The sequence below is a fragment of the Equus caballus genome, chromosome 10 (assembly GCF_041296265.1).
Source record: "Equus caballus isolate H_3958 breed thoroughbred chromosome 10, TB-T2T, whole genome shotgun sequence".
Classification (NCBI taxonomy): domain Eukaryota; kingdom Metazoa; phylum Chordata; class Mammalia; order Perissodactyla; family Equidae; genus Equus; species Equus caballus.
Genome location: NC_091693.1, coordinates 9635200 through 9658599, shown reverse-complemented (window position 1 = coordinate 9658599; position 23400 = coordinate 9635200). Strand labels below are relative to the sequence as shown.

The 23400-nt window shown below is 55.3% G+C and overlaps 2 protein-coding genes across 4 annotated transcripts in view; one reads left to right on the top strand and one right to left on the bottom strand.

Moving 5' to 3' along the window:
• Nucleotides 1-5076, bottom strand: part of EIF3K (eukaryotic translation initiation factor 3 subunit K) — a 10534-nt gene extending 5458 nt beyond the window's left edge. The window contains exons 1-4 of the mRNA XM_001497212.5: nt 4744-5076; nt 3784-3882; nt 2209-2329; nt 549-623 (exon numbers count right to left, since the gene is read on the bottom strand). Coding sequence (XP_001497262.1) covers nt 549-623; nt 2209-2329; nt 3784-3882; nt 4744-4802 — 354 coding nt within the window. The 5' untranslated portion in view covers nt 4803-5076. The remainder of the gene's footprint in view (nt 1-548; nt 624-2208; nt 2330-3783; nt 3883-4743) is intronic.
• On the top strand, nt 5030-23400 carry MAP4K1 (mitogen-activated protein kinase kinase kinase kinase 1). Of its 3 annotated transcripts, none has more exons than XM_023649664.2 (32): nt 5030-5358; nt 6094-6213; nt 6383-6440; nt 6563-6653; nt 7406-7470; nt 8998-9053; nt 9144-9191; nt 9344-9386; nt 9498-9570; nt 10059-10190; nt 10611-10673; nt 10771-10852; nt 11607-11723; nt 11965-12043; nt 12517-12575; nt 12652-12695; nt 12773-12817; nt 13873-13915; nt 14309-14471; nt 14548-14630; nt 14992-15076; nt 15937-16013; nt 16105-16165; nt 17068-17176; nt 17263-17321; nt 17498-17601; nt 18203-18377; nt 18640-18702; nt 18878-18967; nt 19052-19122; nt 19783-19838; nt 23220-23400. In XM_023649664.2, exons 2-32 carry the CDS (start codon nt 6115-6117, stop codon nt 23287-23289), a joined length of 2463 nt encoding a protein of 820 aa, XP_023505432.2. In that variant the 5' UTR covers nt 5030-5358; nt 6094-6114; the 3' UTR covers nt 23290-23400. The 3 variants fall into 3 exon arrangements, with proteins under 3 accessions (XP_023505432.2, XP_070080481.1, XP_070080480.1); XM_070224380.1 differs by having other exon boundaries at nt 5119-5551; XM_070224379.1 differs by lacking the exon at nt 5030-5358 and adding an exon at nt 5650-5868.

The window sequence follows — 23400 nt, the reverse complement described above, 5'->3', positions numbered from 1 at the left end:
AGTCCTGTGTGCTGAGAACTGGGCTAGGGTACGGCTGGGAGTGATGGGCGGAGGTCATGAGGAGGACAAGAGATGGAGGAACCGAGAGGTCGCAGTGGTAGAAGGGTCACTGGACTGGCTTTTCAAGCCTCTGAGAATGAGGACAGGAGTCGTAAGGGGCCGCAGCAAGGAGCAGCCACCTGGGGGCGCTGACACCAACCAAGTCGGGCAGGAAGGGGTAACACTGCAGCTTCCAGACGGGGTGGGAGACGGGTGTGGGAGTCGGGTGTGGGAGTGGTGGTGAGAAGCAAGGTGGCCAGCCGGCCTCCCTTTCGGGAGGCTGCAAAAATGGAGAGCCGGGCTCTTTAGAGCAAGAAAGGGAGAGGGCGTTCAGGGGTGAGGCCTTCGTGGGAAGGATGGCTGTGTGTGTGAGCCTGAGCCCTGGGGGCACAGGGGACGGCCTGGGAATCCCGGCTCCTTGTGAGGATGACCATTCCATGAGATCCCGCACGCAAAGCCCTGAGCACAGGGCCCAGTGCCACCCTGCCCCCGCACCCAAAGGAAGTCACCCAGAAGGCCTGGAAGTGGCAGGTCTCCAGCAGGTCTCCGAGGTACAAAATCTGCCGGATCGGCCGTTCTTCTTGCTGGGAGGAGGAAGCGTTAAGGAAAAACGGCCTCGGAGCCTGAGGGTGCAGGTACTTAGTCCTAGACGGTCCCTCCCCGCCCACCGTCTGTTCCCCGCAGCAGGGTTTATAATGGCACAAGTGAGAAACAACCTAATGATCCAATGATGTGGACGATTAAATCAACGCTGGCCCGTCCACACGCTGAGATCAACTCAACTCTCAGAGAACTGAAGTGGAGAACGCGACAAGACACACTGAAAGCTAGATGCACGACGACGAGCAGAGTAGCCTACCATTTGGGTGGGGGCAGATGTGTATATAAACACACTCGCCTGTCCTTGTGTATCTATAGGATATTGGCAGAAAGGGACCCAAGAATCACAAAGAATTACTGCCTCCTGGGAGGGGAACGGGGTGGCTACAGAACAGGGGAGGGAGGAAGCTTTGTCTTTTTTCCCCGTTTTTTTTTAAGGAAGATTAGCCCTGAGCTAACTGTTGCCAATCCTCCTCTTTTTGCTGAGGAAGACTGGCCCTGAGCTAACATCCGTGCCCATCTTCCTCTACTTTATATGTGGGACGCCTGCCACAGCATGGCTTGCCAAGCAGTGCCATGTCTGCACCTGGGATCCGAGCCGGTGAACCCCGGGCCGCTGAAGCAGAATGTGCGCACTTAACCGGTGCGCCCCCGGGCCGGCCCCTGCTTTTTTGTACTTTTAACAGTGTACTGTATGCCTTCTTTTTAAGCCACCAGAACAGAACCTTGGGGAAGGTGGACCATCTCCCAGGAGGCAGGCACTCCAGACACACGTGGCAGATCAGGTGCAGAGTGGGCCAGCATTCCTCAGCTCAGCCCCGCCTGCCTCGGCTCAGGCAGTACGTGTGACAGTCTCGGGGCTGAGCGCTACAAGCACAGGGCCGGCAAGGACAGGGGACTCGGCCAAGTTCGTCAAGTGATGAGATGCACATCATAAAGCTCAGGTGACAATCCAGCTCACCTTCATTCCTCCTGCCTGTGCACAGCCCCTATCCCCACCTGCTACTTGCGTGGTAGTCTTTACTCAGCTAGGCACCCTCATGAGCATCTTTCTAAATCTCCCCACATCACTCTGCAGCTTTAAAGCCTTCTATGGCTCCCCAGTGCCCTTTCTGAGTCTGACCAAACTCCACCTTGAAGTCTGTGGCACGGCCATGCTAAACTTCCTCTACTGCCTTATAGACAGCACTGAGCTCTTCTTTTCCTCTAGGCCTCCCTATGCACTGTTCCCTCTGCCTGGATCACCGTTTCCTACTGCTTCACCCAATTCTTCACCTTTCAGATGCTGCCTCCTCCAGGAAGCTCTCCCTAACCCCCAGGCTGGGGTCAGGCACCTCCTCTGGCCCCTCCAACCCCAAGCCCAGACCACTCCAATCTGTCACCGCCAGGGGCCTGTCTCCCCCCCGGACAATGAGCTGCATGAGGGCAGCGCCCCAGCCCCACCCAGCACTGGGCCAAGCCCAAAGCAGGCTGTCAGCATCTGTGGCTGAACTCACAGACCCCTTCCCCGTGACTTCCCCACCCTGCCCCGCCCCTCCGCACACACCCGCCCAGGAGCTGGAAGGATACGTGTGCCTGGTCGATCATGCACTTGCACAGCGTGAAGTCGGTGTGGGGCAGGTTGGTAAGGGCCTTCAGCAGGATCTGGGCGGTGACCGTGGTCTGAAAGAAGGCCGGGTTGAACTGGTACCTGAGACGGGGAACAAGAGACACAGCAACAGTGGCATCTCCAGGTCCCTGGGCCTCACCAGCTGCCAGGCGGGCTGCCCACTGCTTTGGCCCAGAGCTTGGGAGCTGGACATGCCTGGACTCCAATCCCAACAACAGTCCCCTCTGGCCGTGTGACCTTAACCTCCCTCAGCCGCCTCTCCTGCTCTGTAGACGGGGACGGTTAAGCCTCACAGCCACCCAGCAAGGCAGACGCTGTTCAGGGATTCACAAGCAAGCGAGCACAGAAGTAGCCATCTGGAGGAGTGGTGAGGGCCCTGGAGGCAGACTGCCTGGGTGTAAACTTCCTTGCCAAGTGACCATGGACTACTCATTTTAAATTCCCTGTGCGTCAGTTTCTCCCCTTGCAAAAGAGAACGATAACAACCATACCCACCTCTCAAGGGCCCTGGAGCACCTAGGTGAGTTCACACAAAGCCTACAGCACCGTAACTACACAGGCGAGCGCTCACAAGGCAGTGGTCCCCACCAATAACAATCTAAACAAGCCCAAATGCAAGCGTTGTTATCACCAACCTACAGGTGTTAAAACTGAAGCTACGTGATCTGCAAAAATTACCCAACTGGTAGTGTGTCAATAAAGGACCGGGGGGGGGGCGGGGGAGAACCCCAACATCCATCCACAGGAGAATGGATAATCAGGACACGGTGACACCGTGGAACACGATACAGCAATGACAACATACAAACCACAGCCACACAGAGAATGGAAAGATCTCACAGACCTAGATGGAAGATGCCAGATGCAGAACAGCACATGCTGAATGACATCTGTGTGCCATTCAGAGCACGCAAACCTGAGCTAAGCTAGCCAGGATGCATACATGTGTGGTAAACTCACCCAGAGGCAGGCCAGGAGAGCATGAGAGTGGTTACCAGGGTGGGGAATGGGGTGGCCGGCACAAAGCGTATGGGACAAAGGCCTGGGACACCAGCAACACTCAATTTTGCAACATGGATGGTGATCACGTGGGTGTTCATTTATAATTACTTGTAAGACTATCTGTTTTATATACTAGCTCATATGTGTACCTTGGAATGACTCTTTTTAAAAACAAGGGGCCACGCCCAGTTGTGTAGCAGTTAAGTTCGCATGCTCCACTTTAGTGGCCTGGGGTTTGCAGGTTCAGATCCTAGATGCAGACCTACACACCTCTCATCAAGCTATGCTGTGGTGGCATCCCACATACAAAATAGAGGAAGCTTGGCACAGATATCTGCTCAGGGACAATCGTCCTCACCAAAGCAGACCAAACCAAACCATCCTCCTCCTGCCCCACTTCCCTGGCTTCCTCGTTTTGCACACCAAGAGAAGCCACATCCTGCAGGCTACCCCCAACTCCCGCCCAACCCAGGGTTGGGAGTGGCACCCTGCTGGCTGCTGGCATGGGGTTGGGGACGGAGGCAGACACTCACAGCTTCAGGACAGCCAGGTTGGCTTCTAGATCATAGGCATTCTCCTTGGCCTGCGTCTCCACGTAGCGCTCCAGGGTGGCCAGATTCTCAGGATTGTACCTGGAGGAGAATCAAGATGGGTGAGTAGAGAGGAGACAGGAGCTGAGGCCAGTCACTGTATGGGACGAGAGCGGGGGAAGGAAGGAGGCACGGTAACTTCTCCCTCCCTCCCTCCCTTTCCTCTCAATCTGGCACTAGCCAGCTGCTCTAGCCAAGTCCTGAATCAGCTCTATACCCTCTAAAAAAACTTACCCACATCCCAGACCTAAGGCTAAGCTCTAAACCCCCTCGGAGCCCTGGGTCTTTCCTAGGATGCCTCCTCAACCTCTCAGCTGATCAGTCACGGCTGGCTGTGTACCTGGCCTCCTGGACATCTCTGGCACCCACTCCTTCCTCCCCTCCCCAGGCCCCCACTCTGGTCTAGCCCCATCCTCTCCGGCCTGGCTTCCTCCATCACAGCCCTGAGCACTCCAGGCTAGCACTGTCTGCTGTCGGGTTTGCCTGGACTGTGAACTGGGAACTCCACGAAAGCATGGCCTGGGACTGTCCTGGTCACCTCTGGTCCCCGGCACTGATGGAGTAGATTTTAGTGAACATGTATTGAATGAACAACACAAGGGGAAAAGAAAGGAGGAAGCAAGAGACACTGAGACCCAGTGAGAGCCTGAGGAGCAGAGAGAGAGGAAACTGAGGGGCACAGGGGGCGCCTTGAGACAATCAAAGACGAAGAGAACGACAGCAAGATAGCAAGGCTATCTCCTGCCTCTAGGCCTTTACAGGGCTGTCTCCCGAAACATCCCCCAGATGACAGGAAATCCCACCCCACGGCAAGCGCAGGCCCCTGACCATCCCCTGCTCTCCCAGAAAACCCTCTCCTCCATCCCGCCTGAGCAGAAGCGCTCCCTCCGGCCGGGCTCAGACCTGTCGATGCCCTTGAGTAACTTGCCAACGTTCGCTCTCATCTGCTCAAACATCGCCATGCCTGCTGTCGCCTCCCACACCGGGGCTGGAGACTACCACCGGGCGCCACAGCGTCCTCGAGGACCGGAAAAGGAAGAGGCGCCGGAAAGGGAAACTACGTCTTTGTTTTCCCCGCAGCCCCGGGGGCGGGGACGGGGAAGGCTCTTGCGGCGGCTGCCACGCTTTCCGGCTGCCACGTGACTTCTGCCCCGCGGGCGCAGTTGGCACATGCGCACACGCTCCCCCCGAGCTCAACCGACGGCGTGAGAAAAAGCTTCGTCTAGTTCAGTGCGCAGGCGCGTTATCGGGGCGAGGAGGCGGGGCTAAGCTTTTCCCGGGCCTCGCGAACCCGGGTCTAGCTCCCGGGAAGTTCGCGCCGACTGTCTGGGAAGGACGCGGAACTCTAATCGCGTCGCGCGTGGCCGTGAACTCACAAAACTGCTGGAATGCATGTAGTGGCTTGGCCAGGCGCCGAGGGTGGAGCTCTCTAAGATCCCCTTTGCCCTAGGCAGGACCCTGAGCTCTGCAGTTTCAAGCCTTGAACTTGCTCCCCAGGCTCCACCCTAACTTGCAGGGGTAGGGGCCCGCAAAGATGCTGTGCTGTGTCCGGTGGGGGCTGGGGTGAGGGGCTGCCGCATCGCGGCCAGTCCCCATAGGCGTCAGTCTTGTGAGTGAAGGCCGGCCCCCATGTGTGCCTTCATGACTTATGTGTGTACAGATTGAGCACACTGCGGGCGTGAACGCACACGCATATGTCATATATGTGGAGGTATGAGCTCTGGGTACATGCGCATGTGTGCAACATACAGGTACCCAGGCATGTGTACGTCGCCTGGTCTGCGCACCGCACAGGGGAGTACCACTAAGATCATGTGTGTGCCCCAGGCGAATAATAACGTACACTGCATGGCCATCCCTGTGCAAACTTGCCATCTCCGGGTTGTGGCCAAACCCTCAAGCACTCTGCAGAGGTTCAACGGTGGTTTTTAGTCACCTCCCAGAATGGAGGAGGAGGTGCTAGGGCACCCCCCAGATCACAATCAAGATATTTTGCATCTGGTTTACATTCAGCCCAGAGCCTTGGAGGTGCAGGGGGGTCCCCTGGGTCCCCACGCAAGCTGCCCCTCACAGTCTCTCAGGGCCCAAGGGACAGGGGGTGGAGCCAGCTGCACAGCCCTGCGCTGGGGCAGGAAGCGAGAGTGGGGAGGGGGGAGGCCACAGCCGGTGGAGGCAAGGCGGGTGCAGGGCTTGTGGGGAGGGAGGGAGGTGCCAGCACTCGAGCCCTGAGGCCCTGCTGGCCGCTGGGCGCAGGCCCAGCTCCGGCCCCCAGGGATGGACCTCGTGGACCCCGACATCTTTAATAAGGACCCGCGGGACCACTATGACCTGCTGCAGCGGCTGGGTGGCGGCACCTATGGGGAAGTCTTCAAGGTAAGGAACCCCCTCCTTCTCCATCACCCTCAAGCAAGTGACCTTTGGGGTGAGGCCCAAGAAGGGAAGGGGATGCGAGAGGGTCCCAGTCCTCGGCTTTGACTCAAGGATGCTGAGGAGGAACTCCGGCGAATGGAGCCTGCCTCAGTGCCAACTTCCCCTTTACAAGGCTCGAGACAAGGTGATGGGGGACCTGGTTGCATTGAAGATGGTGAAGATGGAGCCTGGTGAGGAGAGGACCCAGGAGCTCCGTCCCCACCCCCACCCCCACCCCTACCTTCTGGGACACAGGGATCTCCCCCATGCTCCCTCCCTGCAGCGGCCTTTTCTCTCCTGCCCCTCCTCACAGATGACGATGTTTCCACACTTCAGAAGGAAATCCTCATCTTGAAAACTTGCCGGCATGCCAACATCGTGGCCTACCATGGGAGTTATCTCTGGTGATGAGCCGCGGACCCAACCTGGGACCCAGCCCAGCCCTTACCCCAGAGCCCCCATTCCTGACCCAGGCGTCCCCCTAACCTGACCTCCAATCCGGGACCCCCATTTTTTTAACTGGGGCACCCCTAACTTAACTTCCCAGTCAGAAGTCCCACTTTTCTGACCAGAACACCCCCTAATCTAATCCTCAATCTAGAACAACCGTTTCTAACCAGGGGTCCTCAAAATCGATCCACTCCTGCTAACCAAACCTGAAACCAAGTCCCCTAAAACTAATCTCTCATCATCCTGCCCTCAGGTCCCCCAGTTTCACTCTCTGCTCCTTTATTATGAACCCTGAAATTCCCTGACCCCAACTTAATATCCCATATGCCCCAGTCATGACCTGTGTCCCCCAGACCTGTCACCCTGAGCACCTGTGTCCCCTCCCAACCTCCACAACCTTTGAGATTTCTGCCCTCTCTCCTAGGTTAGCGTGTGACAGCAGAGGGGGCCCTGGGTTAGGAGCCCAAAGACCTGGGTTTGAATCCAGTTAACCCTGAGTGTGCATTTCCTCTCTGAGCCTCAACTTCCCCATTGATAAAATGGAAGTGGGATGATCTCACTCTGGTGGGCAAGGGGAATAGAGAGATGACAGCTGTTACAGTAAAGTTCCCGTGCAACTAGAATAAGACAGATGGCGAGCCAGGGGCTATTCTATAAATAGTAATTTATTACTGCTATCAGTATTATTACTCTTGAACTGTTGTAGGCTACAGAAGCTCTGGATCTGCATGGAATTCTGTGGGGCTGGTTCTCTCCAGGACATCTACCAAGGTGAGAGGAGGGACAAGGGGGTCCAGGCAGCCCTCACCCCTCCAATCACCTCTCCTGTCTCTATTTGTGTCCCTTTTTTCTGGTCCATATTCCACACAGTGAGCCCTCTGGGCCTGGGCCTGGCTGAGATGATGCTGGGGATACTGTGGGGACCGAGTGAGCCCTGGGCCCTGCCCCCTGGGACCTGACAGATGAAGTCCAGCCTTAATCTTTCTGCCTGCGATGATTCCCTCTACCTCCCCTCCCCATCTTCCTCTGGGTCTGCATTTTCTCGCCAAGGTCCGTTCTTGTGTTTGAGTATTTCTGCATTTCTGGCTCATAGTCGGTACCCACATTTTCGTAGAATGAGTGAATGAATTTCTGATTTGCCCTTTCAGCCTGCTTTTTGAGAATTTGAGGGTGGGGGGCGGGGTGAGCCTCTGATCACCTCTCAATTTCTGATGCCCGCCTCTGTCTTTGACCATGTCCCTGTCTCCCTCCGGTCCAAGACCTCAAGTGGCAGAAAAAGAAGGACTTCATTAAGAAGTCCTCAGGGGGGAAACTGAGGCCCGCTGAGAGGAAGTGACTCACACAGCCAGTCTGTCAGACCTGGTCTCTGACCCCCTCTCTCTGTCTGTTGTCTCTCTCTCCAGCCCTCTGTGTCTCTCTCTTTCTTGGTATCTCTGTCTTCACACGTTTTGGTCTCTGACCATCTGTTTCTTTCTCTGCCTCAATTTGGATCTGTTCCTGCTTCTCTGTCTTTCTGTTTTTCTCTCTCTCTCTCTGTCTTTCTTCATTTTGCAGCATCACATGCCGCCCCCTCAGACCCCTCCCATGGCTTCCATTTCCCTCCAAAGAGAAGCCCAGACTCCTTGTCCTGCCCCTGAGGCTGACCCCAACTCCCGCCCACAGCCAACAGGCCTCACCTCTTACCTCTTTCCTCCCCGAACTCCGCTCCACCCACTTGGCTGCCTTCCAGACCCTCCAGGCACTGGCCCACCTCTGCTCTGGCTCCTCTTGTTTCCCCCTCGGAGCGGGACCGCTCACGTCTTTACCCCGTCACCGTCTTAGAGCCATCTTCACTGACCACCCTGTGTAAAATGTCATACCCCTTCCCACACATATTTCCTGTTGTCTTTTCTTGCTTTATTTGTCTTCTTACTATTTATTAGCCTCTCATGTAGCACGTCTTTCATTTATTCATCTTGTTTGCTGTCGGTCTCCCCCACTGGAATGTTCTCTCCCTGAGGGCAGGGATCTCCATCTCTTTTGTCCGCAGCTGTGTCCCCAGTGCCGACCCAGGGCCTGGCACGCAGTCGACGCGCAGTAAATATCTGCTGAATGATTCTGTCTCCCTCTGGCCTCTGGTTCACAGCATCACTGTCTCCCTCTGTGACTGACCACCCCTCCCTCTTCCCCTCTCACTTGTCCTGTCCTGTTTCCCACTCCCCATGTGGCACCCTCTCAGCCGGTATGGGTGGGGACTGGGGCTCTCGGGCCCAGGTTCCCTGGGTCCCACTCAATGCCACGCTGGGGTGACCTTTGCAGTGACAGGCTCCCTGTCAGAGCTCCAGATCAGCTATGTCTGCCGGGAGGTGCTCCAGGTGAGGAGGGGCCTGGTGGGGCTGGATGGGGGCAGGAGCCTGCTCCAGCCCCCAGACGCTCACGGCCCCCATGTCTCCCCTCCTCCCCAGGGACTGGCCTATCTGCACTCACAGAAGAAGATACACCGGGACATCAAGGTGGTCTGGGGGCAGAAAGGGGGCACCCTCAGAAAGGGTGGTGGGCTCAGGAGACGGGAGTGGTGTTGAGCTATGGGGAGACCGGGGCTGGAGGTGGTCTTGGGCTGCGGGGGGTGTCTCTGATAGCCTCTAATCCCCCCTCTTGTCCTCAGGGAGCCAACATCCTCATCAATGACGCTGGGGAGGTCAGACTGGGTGAGTGTGGCTGGTGGGGGTGCGCAGGGGGACTGGTTGGGGGCCACAGGGGATAGGGGACCCCAGAGGATCAGGGACCCCAGGTCACCATGTCTCTCCCTCTGCCTCCAGCTGACTTTGGGATCTCGGCCCAGATCGGGGCAACGCTGGCTCGACGCCTCTCTTTCATTGGGACGCCCTACTGGTGAGGGTGCCTGGTGGGTGGCTAGGGATGGAGTGGGGGGCCGCAGCTTTGCCCACCCCGGATCCCTGGGAATCTCCTTCCTGGCTCCTGTCCCCTGCCTCTGTCCTTCTCTGTTGAACATTCTGTCTTGTCTTGAGTTCCCCTGTACGGAGGTCTCTCTGTGCCCCCTCCGCCTGTTTCTCTCAGTGTAGTGTTGATTTTGTTCCTGATCTTTCTGTCTCTCTATATCATCTCTGCCTTTTCCCTCTGCCTCGTGGCTCTCTCTCTCTCTGTCTTCCAGTCTGTCTCTGTCTTTCTGTCTTTACTGTGTGTCTGTCTGTATTTCTGTGTCTCTCCATCTTTATGTTTCTCTTTGCATCTGGCTTTCTCTCTCTGCCCCATTCTCCTTTTCTCTCTTTGTCTCTCTCCTGTCTCCACTCCCTATACCAGGGAGTCTCCTCTCCCCCTCCTTGTGTCACCCCTGGCTTTCTGAGGGTCTCTGCCCCCAGGATGGCTCCAGAAGTGGCAGCTGTGGCCCTGAAGGGGGGATACAACGAGCTGTGTGACATCTGGTCCCTGGGCATCACAGCCATCGAGCTGGCCGAGCTACAGCCACCACTCTTTGATGTGCATCCTCTCAGGTAGGTGGGCTTGGCAGGTCCACCTGGGAGATCCCCTGATCCTGAACACTATCCCCAGCCTAGGTCCCCACGTCAAGACGACCCCCATTCTGGAGACCCCCCCCCATCCTCCAAGCCCAATCTGAAACCCCCAAGGATTCCCTCAACCCAGAGGCCTTTTCTTCAGCCCTGCACCCCCAGCTGGCATCCCCGGCACGGGATCCCACTCTGAGCCTCCCTCTGCAACACTGTGGCTCTCTAACGTGGTAAACGGTGTCCCCTGGTGGTGGTATCCCAGTGCATTGTCAAACCTCAGCCTCATTCTCATTTGACCCCTGGCCTTGGCCCTCTGCTGACCTCAGTGCTAGTGAGGACTCCTCGAGCCATGAGGTGTGACCCTCCCTGGGAGTCTGAGCCAGTGTTCTCTCCTTCCTCTTCTAGAGTTCTCTTCCTCATGACCAAGAGTGGCTACCAGCCCCCTCGGCTAAAGGAAAAAGGCAAATGGTAGGAGAGGGTGATGGGGGTGGGCAGAGCCGGGGTTGATGGTCTGGTGGGAAGGGCTTGGGCCCCTCACCCCAGAGCTTGACTTCTTCATCCCAAGGTCGGCCGCCTTCCACAACTTTGTCAAAGTCACCCTCACCAAGAGCCCCAAGAAACGACCCGGCGCCACCAAGATGCTCAGTGTAAGCCCCCCTCCCTACACCCTCCCCAGACTCTGACCCCAGCATTCCGGGGCCTTCCACAGCTCCCTGGAACATTGACAATTTAGTTCCACAGAACCCCCGTGGCCCTTTTTTGTTTCTTCATTTTTTTTTTAAAGATTTTATTTTTTCCTTTTTCTCCCCAAAGCCCCCCAGTACATAGTTGTATATTCTTTGTTGTGGGTCCTTCTAGTTGTGGCATGTGGGACGCTGCCTCAGCATGGTTTGATGAGCAGTGCCATGTCCGCGCCCAGGATTCGAACCAACGAAACACTGGGCCGCCTGCAGTGGAGTGTGTGAACTTAACCACTCGGCCACGGGGCCAGCCCCCACCGTGGCCCTTTTAAAGACCCAGTCCCTCAGAATTCCCCAGGACGCCCAAGACCCTCCAAATTGTACCCCAGACCTTTTTCCAAGATACCCTGAGTTGTTAAAACTCATATATTCCCAATAGCCTTGAGACCCATTCCTGGGTGTACTCTGGAATTCCAGGTGAAGCCCAGTGCCCTCTAAGACACCTCTGGAATTCTCCAAGCGCCCCCGCAAGAACTCTACATTCCTCTAAGCCCTTCAGATGCCTCAGAATTCCCCAGGCGGCAGCTCCCCAGAGCTCCTGCCTTCTCCCTCGGTTGGCACCTTCCCCACCAGATTCCCTTAGGCAGGTTTGCAAGGCCCTGGCCAGCTTCCCCCTCCACACCTGCCCTCTGTCTGCTGACACCCTCCTCCCCTCCCCCAGCATCAACTGGTGTCCCAGCCCGGGCTAAACAGAGGCCTGATCCTAGATCTTCTGGACAAACTGAGGAACCCAGGGAAGGGGGCTCCTGCTGGTGAGATTGAAGACGAGGAGCCTGAGGTGAGGGCGCCCTGGCTGACAAAAGGACTGGAACCTCCCAGCCTTTGCCCAGGCTGTGCCCCCTGCCTGGAGTGCCTTCCTGCTACCTCTCTTAGAAGGAAAACAGGGTGGGGAGGAGGCGGGCCCTGGCACAGGGCTGGGGGCGCAGAGGTTACGGGAGAGCTGAGGGCTCCAGGTTGGCCCGCAGGGTGGCGGGGGCACTGGAGGGCTGTGGGCCTGATGCAGCCACCGCTCTCTCCAGCTACCCCCTGCCATCCCCCGGCGGATCAGATCTACCCATCGATCCAGCTCTCTGGGGATCCCAGATGCAGACTGCAGTCGTGAGTAGAGAATCCTTATGCCTGGAGACCCTACCCTGGAATAGATCCAAGAGACCCCCCCACTCTGCCATCCCTCATCACTTCCAAACAGACCCCCAGAGCCCCCATCACCATCTGACCCCACAAGAGAGCCCAGAAAACGTCATCGCCACCTGACCTACAAGTTGACGACAGGGACCTCCACCTGCCTGACTGGCAGACAGACCCCATGGGACTCCCCGCCACCGCCCTGACCCCCAAAGAGACCTCAGAAATCTGCCAGATCCCTGGCACCCAAGCTGACCCTGGAAATGAACGCTTTGTAACCATTTTGGGCCCCCACCTCCCTGATCCCAAACCCTGACCCCCACGCGAGACGCCTGTAAACCAAATCCCTCCTCTAAGGGACAGCTCCAATCCTAAGATCCTGACCCCAAAGCTCCCCAGTTCCACTCTTCCTGTTCTCAAATCCGTGTGTGTCCCCCCGCTTCCAGGGCGGCATATGGAGTTCAGGAGGCTCAGAGCAATGGAGTCCAGACCCGCGGCCGACACTGTGAGCTGCCTCCCCCTGCTCCCCCCAGACTCCCTCCCCTTCCCTAGGCCACTGCTGACCCTTTACTGTCCCACAGGCCCTCTTACAGCCCCCTGGAGACTTCAGGAGCAGCAGTCCTAGGTCAGCGACCCTCAGGGTGGCGGGGGGAGGGGGCTGGGATGTGGGGGAGCCTGAGGCTCATGTGTGTCACTCCTCAGGAGGAACCTGTCGGAGTCCGATGATGACTACGACGACGTGGACATGTAAGAGAGGCGGGGCCCCAGCTCCACAGGCCCTCATCAGCCCCTACCTTCCTACAACCCACCTGTGACCCCCGGCCTCCTTTCCACCGCAGCCCCAACCTCAGCCCCTACTTTCCTTTCACTGTGCATCCCTGACCCCTGACTGGACCCTCAGGGCAGCCCCCACTGTCCTTCACCCCCAACCCCTGACCCAAGCCTGACCCCCAGCCCAGCCCCACTCTCCTTCCTCCCCAACCCCTATTCCCTGAGCCCACCCAACCAACCCTTCACCCTCCTTCACCTTAGACCCCGACCCCCAACGGATCCCAACTCCAGCTCCACCTTCCTCCGTACCCAACTCTGATCAGGACCCCAACCTCAGCCCCCATCTTCCTTCTACTTTCTTATACGACCTTTGACCTGACCCCCAACGTCAGCCCTTACCTGCCCTCAATCCCACTTCCTTCCAGAATAGCTTTCTGCCCCAGCCCGTGATCTTTCCCCACCTATCCTGTCAGCCCTGGACCTTCCACTGCATCCCCCAGCTCCTCCCAGGGGTTGCTCCAACCCCCAGACCTCGACTGCAGCCCTAGCCCTCCACCCCTGGCTTTTATCTTTCTTCATCTTCTCACCCAACCTCAGACTGAACCTTGGCCCCTGGGAATTTCCCCCACGCCCGTCCCACACCCCATCCTCAACCCCAACAGTCTGCCCAGGTGCCCCTCCCCCAGCCCCAGGCCCAGGCCCAGCCTTAGGGCCACCCATCCATCACACAGCTCGTCTGTAATGGGCTCCAGTGCGGCTCCAGGCTCTGAGCTAGCACCTGAGCCCAGAGCTCCTGTGTCGTGTGACTGGGGGGTGAGAAGGTTCGGAGACTTGATGCATCGTTAGCACTTGATGTCCAAGAGTTGCTGTCACTGTTATTGCCATGGTTATCCATCCTTTAGTCCTCAGCTCCTGCCCACCAAGTCACCCCGACTCTCCTGACCTCAGACTTGCAGCCCTGAACCCCCCCCCGTCTGCCCCCAGGCCTCGTTCCCCACACCCCTCCTGCTTACCACATCATTGCCTTTCAGCCCCACCCCTGCAGAGGACATCCCTCCTCCCCTGCCCCCCAAGGTGAGGACGGGGAGCCAGGGGGTGGTGTCCTTCATGCTGGGATCCTGGGCATTCTAGGGCTGAGGCCTGGGCCACCAGGTCCCTTAGAGTCTGAGATGAGAGCACACTGGGACCCGGAAGTAGCCTCCCTGAACCTAAGGGTACCATTCAAAGTATTCAGCCTGATGGACACTGTCCTAGGAACCCCCGGCACTGGGCATCTAGTAGTAACCCCTTAGTTGCTGGCGTGTATTGACATGGGGGTGGGTCAGAGGGGGAAGGCTGGAGTGGTGGTGGGACATCGTGGGGATGCTCAGAGCCATGAGCAATGTCAGTGGCTGAGGGTGGATTGCAGGGTGCCCTCCCCCCAAGTTCATCTAATGTGTTCCCCACACTCCTCTCCTATCTCCAAAGCCCAAGTTCCGTTCTCCATCGGACGACGGTCCCGGGGGCACTGCGGACGAGGGGCAGCTGAGCCCTGGGGTGCTTGTGCGGTGTGCCAGTGGGCCTCCCCCACGCACCCCCCATCTGGGGCCTCCCCCAGCCACCCGCAGTCCCCACCTAACAGCCCATTCAGGTAATGGGACAGGCTGGGGTGGGGGGTGGGCAGGAGTGGGGGACTTCAGGGGCTGATTTTCCCCCACCCATCTCAGAACCCTCACTCTGGAACCCAGCCCCCCGGGAGCCTGACCAGCCCCCACTGTTGCCCCCTAAGAAGGAGAAGATGAAGAGGAAGGTGAGGCCGGCTCTGCTGAGGGCTGGCACCTCTGGATGGGCCTGGGGATGCCCGGTGCGAGTCGGGGGAGGGGAAGACTATTAATGAGAATAGGTGATGTTAGTTGAGCAGTTCCTCTGTGCCAGACACCAATCTCGTGTCTTTACGTGGTATAAACCTCCAGAGATAGAGATAGATATCACAGAGATAGAAATTATCCCCCATTTCACAGATGGGGAAACTGAGGCACGGAGGGGTCAACCGACGAGGCAGAGGCAGGATTGGAACCCTGGCATCCTTGCTCCAGAGTCTAACCACTGTACCTTCCTGTCCCCCTCCTCCTTTTTTGCTGGATCTGTGCTGCCTCCCATGGCCTGCCCAGGGATGTGCCCTTCTCGTAAAGTTGTTCAATGGCTGTCCCCTCCGGATCCACAGCACGGCCGCCTGGACGCACCCCTCCACCAAGGGTAAGCTTTCAGGAGGGTTGTGGGGGTGTGGGGGCGCAGAGAGGGGCCATACGGAAGGCACAAAGACGGGGGCAGGGTCTCAGTAGGGTGGGGAGTGACAGAGCTGAGGCAGAGCTGGCCCCAGAGTTACAGTTGGGGTTTGAGGATGGAAGATGGGAGGAGTGACGATGAGTTTGAGAGTGAAAACTAGGACGATGAGAGTTTGGGGGCCAGGAGTGTCAGAGTGTAATGGAAAGCCCAGAGTTTGGGGTACAGATGGGGATGGTGGGCCTGCCACCTCAGTTGGAGGTTCATGGTGGCGAGACTGGAGTCAGTGTTTGGGGCTTAGGAGTTCTAGGGATCCGAATGTAGCAGGAAGGGACAGAGTTCAGGATGAAAGATGTGGAGAAAAGGTCAGTGCGGGGTGGATGTTAAGGAAGCAGCATGAGAGTTTGGGGAGTCACACGGGGCAGAAAAGGCATATTTAGGGGGGTCTGAGTTTGAGGATCAATGCTGAGACGGGATTAACATTTGGGGACCAGGACTGGGGACAAAGAGGGACAGAATTTAGAGGGCTCTTTGGGGAGGCACGTCTAATGTTGGGGGCAGAATTGAGGGTCAGGAATCCGGGTCAGAGATGGAAGAACCACTGGAAGGTGGGAAGTCAGAGAGGTAGGCGAGAACGAGACCAGCTCAAGGGACTGGTCAGGGCTTCCATTCAGATTTGGGGAAACCGAGGCTGGGGGTGTCAGTGTGGGGTGAGCGTTAGAGAACTGAGGGTCAGAGCTGGGGGACTGTGCCAGTGTTTGGGGTCAGATGCTGGGGGTCTGGGAGATCCCCCAGGATGAGCTGGTCCCAGCGCCCTCGTGTCTGTCTCCCAGACCAGCACCTGCTCCTGGGGGCCGAGGAAGGCATTTTCATCCTGAACCGGAACGATCAGGAGGCCACGCTGGAGATGGTGAGGGACAGCACCCAGGGAGGCCCAGGGCAGGGGCTGGAGTCGGGGGCTGCTGGGGTCTCAGAGAAGCCATCTCCCCCATTCTCTGCAGCTCTTTTCTAGCCGGACCACGTGGGTGTACTCCATCAACAACGTCCTCATGTCCCTCTCAGGTCTGGCTGTGGGTTGGATGGGAGGGGTGGGGGTCAGAAGTTAAAGGGTCTAGGGTCAGGGGGTTGGGAGGTAGATGGACACAACTGAAAAAGAACTAAGTTCCCATTTCACAGAGCCTATGGTTCAAATCCCAGCCACGTTTCACTCTGGGTCTCGGGGCAAGAGACTTCTGCTCCCCGAGCCTCAGTTTCCCCATCTGTAAAATGGGGCTCACTATCATTATAGTTCTCACTTCTCAAGTCAGTTTCGAGGTAATTTCTACAACAAGTCAGTCTTTACATTTCTTTGGAGTTCAGACGACAGAGCTTATTCCACGTTTACTAAAATAGAGTGAGCAAGTTATAGAATAAAATCTTGTGTCATTGTTTTATAAACATTTCATGTAAGAGAATTTGTAATTTATGCGGAAATGCCAAGCCACATAGGATTCATGAACTGGTCAATATCACATCTGTAATGACAGACTTTAGAAGAAGTTCTAGATTGGTTTCTTCTTCTTTTTTTTGAATTATTTTATTGAGATCACATTGGTTTATCACATCGTGTAAATATCAGGTGTCTATGGTTATAGTTCACCGTCTGTTCGATTGGTTTCTTCTTAAACTTTGAAATGTGTGTGACATCATCTGGCTGGTGAAGTGTCCACAGTTTCTTGGGTGGCTGCGAGGACCCTGAGGGTCTGGGACGTATTTATTTCACTCACCACTGTTCACCAGAGCCAAGCACAGGGCCTGGCCGACAGTAAAACATGTTGAGTGAGAAAATGAATAAATGAAAAGTGTTTGAGACTTGAAAGCTTGGGAGTTTCAGAGGGATGGGGCCCAGCAAAGGGATGGGGAAAGGTGGGGGTGTCCAGCATCCTATAACTGCCTGCTTCCCCCTACATACACACACACTGTAGGAAAGACCCCCCACCTGTATTCTCATAGCATCCTGGGCCTGCTGGAACGGAAAGAGACCAGAGCAGGAAGCCCCATCGCGCACATTAGCCCCCACCGGCTACTAGCAAGGTACCAGCCCCCAGTGGCACCACAGACCCCTGGAATCGCTCCTTCCTGCTGTCCCTCCCCGCACTCACGCCGGTCGTCTTCTGCAGGAAGAACATGGTCTCCACCAAGATCCAGGACACCAAAGGCTGCCGGGCGTGCTGCGTGGGTAAGAGAGAACCCCACGGGCAGGCAGAGAGGGGGCAGGTCTCAGATCGCATCCACCCGAGAGGATTGCAGAGTTAAGGCAGGACGTCCAGAGCCCGGGGAAGGATGTGTGGCCTTTCAGGGGGCGGGGAAGGGGAGAGAGGATTGACCCTAACCCGTCCTCACCCACCCCCACAGCGGAGGGCGCGAGCTCCGGGGGCCCGTTCCTGTGCGGGGCATTGGAGACGTCCGTGGTCCTGCTTCAGTGGTACCAGCCCATGAACAAGTTCCTGCTGGTCCGGGTAGGGGGCCTGTAGAGGCTGGGGACGCTGAGGTTCGGTGGCTGGGGCCTTCCACCCTTTGCGCTTCAGTGGAGAGCTCCGCGAATCCCCGCTTCCACCCGAGGCCCCGCCCCGTCTCCCTAAGGCCCCGCCCACCCGGAGGCTCCCCTTTCTTAGGTATTCCTGATCCTTAAGCTCCGCCCTTCACCCTGGCCTAATTATTCTTCAGCCCTATGCCCCACCCTCTCGGGTCTCTAAGGAGACCCCATTCAGGTCCTTGGAGTCTCTAAGGAGACTGCTACTTTTGAGGCCACGCCCCCCAGGGGCCCTGTCCCCAAGGAGGCACTCCCCCAAGCGGAAGGCACGCCCCCAAAAGGCAGCCACGCCTACTCTGAGGCCACAGCCGTCAGTTTTTAAGGAGGCATCACCGAAGCGCTCTGCGTCCTCACCACCTGAAATTCCTAGATGGTGCCTTCCAAGACTGATGGCCCAGGAAATACTTGGGAAGCCCCAAACGCGCCGTCCCCCAGGCCACGCCCCCATAGACACGCCCTCCAAGACCACGCCCCTGGCCACGCCCCCTGGCCTCGCCTGAGCCCGCCCCTCCCTGTGCGGCCCGCAGCAGGTGCTCTTCCCGCTCCCCACGCCTCTGCCGGTGTTCGCGCTGCTGACCGGGCCAGGCTCCGAGCTGCCCGCCGTGTGCATCGGCGTGAGCCCCGGGCGGCCGGCGAAGTCGGTGCTCTTCCACACCGTGCGCTTCGGCGCGCTCTCCTGCTGGCTCGGCGAGATGAGCACGGGTGAGTGGGGCGGGGTCCCGCTGGGGGCGGGGCTGCCTGGAGGGGTGGGTCTGGGTGGCTGGGCGGGGCTTCTCCTGAGGCGTCCCTCGGGAGGGGGTTGACCCTAGAGGGGGCGGGAAAAGGGCGGGTATGTGTAATCGATGCGGTCGCAGGCCGCTGTGATGGGCGGGGTCAGCCTGCTCGCTTGGGAATGGAGGCGGCGCCTAGCGGAGGAAGGCGGAGCGAGGCGGAATTGGTCCTTGAACCCCCTCCTCCCAAACAGAGCACAAGGGACCTGTACAGGTGACCCAGGTAGAGGAAGACAAGGTGATGGTGTTGATGGACGGTAAGGACCCGCCTCCCTCTCTGTCCCGCCCTGTTCCTGGATCTCCACCCCCAGACCCTGTGCCTCCTCCGGGTCCTGCCCTGTCCCGCTTTGCTTCTCACACTGAGTGTATTCGCTGGCCCCTCAGTAACCTTCCAAGCCCCGCCCTTAAAGCCCTCTCTCCACCCGCTGCTAGGGACTCTGAAGCTGGTGACCCCGGAGGGAGCCCCGGTCCGGGGGCTTCGAACTCCGGAGATCCCCATGACCGAAGCAGTGGAGGCCGTGGGTAGGTGCGGGGATGGGCGGGCCCGGGGTCCAGAGGGGAGGCTCAAGTGATACCCGAGGGTGACAGGCACTGCTTTCCTCCCAGCCATGGTCGGGGGGCGGCTCCAGGCCTTCTGGAAGCACGGCGTGCAGGTGTGGGCTCTCGGCTCCGACCAGGTAAGCTCCTCCATCCACGCGCCCACAGCCGCCCCGCCCACCGCCGTCTTCCCATTCCTCAGACGCACTGGGAGAACTGGGTCAGGGTGTGAGGTCCTGGAGGAGGCGCCCCCTGCAGTCTCGGTCACACAGGTCCCCTTCTCGACCCCAGGGTCTCTTGGGTCCAGAGCTCGTCCCAGGCCACTGTGTGACCTTGTGCAAGGCACGTTGCTTCTTTCTGAGCCTCAGTCTCCCAGCTATAAAATGGCGGTCACTATAAAGATATGTGAGTGGTTAAGAGCATGCCTGGGTTGGAATCCAGCTGAGTGACCTCAGACGAATGACTTAACTTTCCTGTGCCTTACTTTCCTCATCTGGAAAATGGAGCAAAAAGTGGTGCTTAGCTCACAGAATATTATGTGTCAGACTCTGCCCTTACATGTTTATATTTTATTTAATCTTCATGGTCACCTATCAGGTAGGTACTATGATTCCACAGGTTAGTAATCTGAGGTACAGAGAGGTTAAGTAACTTGCTTGAGGTCACACAGCTGGTGAGTGGTGTTAGCAAGAATGATTATTTCTGGACTAGAGGCCGGAAGTTCAGAGACCTCCGCCTTGATCTCTTTGAAGGAGAGGGGTGGTGTGTTCTAGTTACTAACCACACGCCTTTTCCCCCAGCTACTGCAGGAGCTGAGAGACCCCAGCCTCACCTTCCGTCTGCTTGGCTCCCCCAGGTACGGACTTGGGCAAGGGGACAGAGGACCGGGGAGGGGGGTTTCTGGTGTGGAGAGGGCATCCTGCCGTGTCCCAGCCGCCTGTATCTTTGGCCTAGACGTTCTCTCACCTGATTTTCCTGCTTCCATCTCTGCCCCCTATAGTCCACTCCCCACACAGCAGCCAAGGGGCTAGTTTCATTTTTTATTTTTATTTTAACTTTTTATTTTGACAACTTTAGAGTCACAGAGAGGTTGCAAAATTCAGTTAAAAGTTTCTTGTATCCTCTTCACCCAGATTCTCCAGATGTTAACTTTTTTTTTTTTACCACACTTGCTTTCTCCTTCTTTTCCATATGTATATATAATTTTTTATATATAATTTCTGTCTGTTTGGGTGTGAATTGCACACATGATGCCCGTTTATCCCTAAATACTTCAGTGTATGTTTCCTAAATCAAAGCAAGGCCATACTCTTAGAAACCACAATGCAGCTCTCAAAATCAAGAAAATGACAACGAGGCGTCACTGCCTTCTAATCCACCTGCCCGTTCACGTCTCACCAGTTGTCCCAATGGTATTTTTTTTTCACTGTGGTCATAATAGTTTATAACATTGTGAAATTTCAGTTGTACGTTATTATTTGTCAGTCACCATATAAATGTGCCCTTTCACCCCTTGTGCCCACTCCCCACCCCCTTCCCCCTGGTAACCACTAAACTGTTCCCTTTGTCCGTAAGTTTATGTTCCACAAATAAGTGAAATCATATGTGTTTGTCTTTCTCTGTCTGGCTTATTTCATTTAAGATAATTCCCTCCAGGTCCATCCATGTTATTGCGAATGGGATGATTTTATCTTTTTTCATGGCTGAGTAGTAATCCATTACATATATATACACCGCATCTTCTTTATCCAATCATCAGTCAACCAGCACTTGGGTTGCTTCCATGTCTTGGCTATTGTGAATAATGCTGCAATGAACATAGGGGTCTCTTTGTATTGTCGATTTCAAGTTCTTTGGATAAATACCCAGTAGTGGGATAGCTGGGTCATATGGTAGTTCTATTTTTAGTTTTTTGAGACATCTCTGTACTGTTTTCCATAGTGGCTGCACCAGTTTGCATTCCCACCAGCAGTGTGTGAGAGTTCCATTCTCTCCACAACCTTTCCAACATTTGTTATTTTTAGTCTTAGTGATTATAGCCATTTTAACAGGCATAAGGTGGTATCTTAGTGTAGTTTTGATTTGCATTTCCCTGATGATTTGTGATGTTGAGCATCTTTTCATGTGACTGTTGGCCATCTGTATATCTTCTTTGGAAAAATGTCTGTTCATATCCTCTGCCCGTTTTTTGATGGGGCTTTTTTTTTTTTTTTTTTTTTGTGGTTCAGTTGTGCGAGTTCTTTATATATTATGGAGATTAACCCCTTGTCGGATATTTGATTTGCAAATATTTTCTCCCATTTGGTGGGTTATTTTTTCGTTTTGATCCTGGTTTCCTTTACCTTCCAGAAGCTCTTTAGTCTGATGAAGTCCCACTTGTTTATTTTTTCTTTTGTTTCCCTTATCTGAGTAGACATGGTATTTGAAAAGATCCTTTTAAGGCTGATGTCAAAGAGTGTACTGCCTATATTTTCTTCCAGAACTTTTATGGTTTCAGGTCTTCGAGTCTTTGGTCTGTTTTGAGTTAATTTTTGTGCATGGTGTAAGTGAATGGTCTACTGTCATTCTTTTGCATGTGGTTGTCCAGTTTTCCCAACACCATTTATTGAAGAGGCTTTCCTTTCTCCGTTGTATGTTCTTGGCTCCTTTGTCAAAGATTAGCTGTCCGTAGATGTGTGGGTTTATTTCTGAGCTTTCAGTTCTGTTCCATTGATCTGTGTGCCTGTTTTTGTATCAATGATACTCTTTATAATAAAAAAAAATGTTTTATTTTCTGATCCAGGATATAGTCCAGGAGGATAGGATGCATTTCGGAGTCACGTTTCTTTAGTCTTTAGCCTGGAACAATTCTTCAGACTCTCTTTCTTTTTCGTGACCTTGTCATTTACGAAGCGTACAGGAAAGTTGTACAGAATGTCCCTCAGTCGGGTTTGAGGTTTCCAGCATTTGGGGCAGGAATACCGCAGAAGTGATGGTGTGTCCTTCTCAGTGAGTCATATCAGGAGGCGCGTGTCAGTTTGTCCTATTACTGGTGACCTTATCTTTGATCCTTTGTTAAGATAGAGTCAGCTAGGTTTCTCCACTATGTTCTTTTTTCTTTGTATTATAAGTATCTTTTGGGGCAGTTTGTTGAGACTATGTAAATATAATGTTTCTCAGACTTTCACCCACTAGTTTTAGCATCTATTGATGACTTTTGCCTAAATCTATTATTAGGATGGTTACTAAATGGTGATTTTCTATTTTTGTCATTCCTTCTTTCTTAGTTGGCATTCTGCTGTAGGCAAACTGTGCCTTCTCCACCATTTATACATGTATGTCTGTATCTATGTATGTATGTCAGCACAGGCTCATGGATTTCCTTTTTTTTTTTTTTTTTAAGATTTTTTGAAATTTTTCCTTTTTCTCCCCAAAGCCCCCCAGTACATAGTTGTATATTTTTAGTTGTGGGTCCTTCTAGTTGTGGCATGTGGGATGCCGCCTCAGCATGGCTTGATGAGTGGTGCCATGTCTGCTCCCAGGATTGGAACTGGTGAATCCCAGGATTTGAACTGGTGAAACCCTGGGCCACCAAAGCAGAGCACACGAACTTAACGTCTCCACCACCGGGCTGGCCCCTGGATTTCCCTTTTATTCTATGGGTTCTAATCTACTATTAGCGTTCTTTATTTTGAAGCACAAATACTCCCATATTTATCCAGTGAGAGCCCCTTCAAGGATCCTTTATGACCTTTTGACATGTCAGAGGGGTCTTTTAAAATCCAAATCTGATTGTGTCACTCTCCCCGTGTTTAAAACCCTCCTGTGGCCTCAAGATAAATACCCAATCCTGGCCACAAGACCATGAGGTCTGCAGCCAAGCCCCAGGCTCCCTCCTACCTCAGGGCCTTTGCGCAGGCTGTTCTCTCTGCCTAGAACACACTTCCCTGCCTTTTGCCAAGTTCCCTGCTGAGTCTCTTTCAGCTTCCACCATCCATTCCTTGGGGGCACCTTGGCTGACCTCCTGGGCTAGGTTTTCCTGCTGTGTGCCCCACACTTCTTTGCACTCATGTAATTCACTGACTCATATTGGTCTCCCGCTCTAGACTGAGCTCCCCAAGGGCAGGGACCATGTCTGCTCGTTCAATGCCATAGCCCAGCATTGTGTTGGCACAGCCTCTAACAACTCCTTTGTGAATGAATGAATGAATGAATGAACAAATGAATGAATGGACTGACTTCTCTCTTCCTTCCCTAGGCCTGTGGTGGTGGAGACACGCCCAGCAGATGATCCTACTGCCCCCAGCAATCTCTACATCCAGGAATGAGTTCCTAGGGGGGGTGTCAGGAACCAGTGCCTGCACCTCCCTCCCCAAGGGACACAATTTACTGGTCCTGACATGCCCCTGTCTCCCAATAAACATGACTTCAGCCTCTGC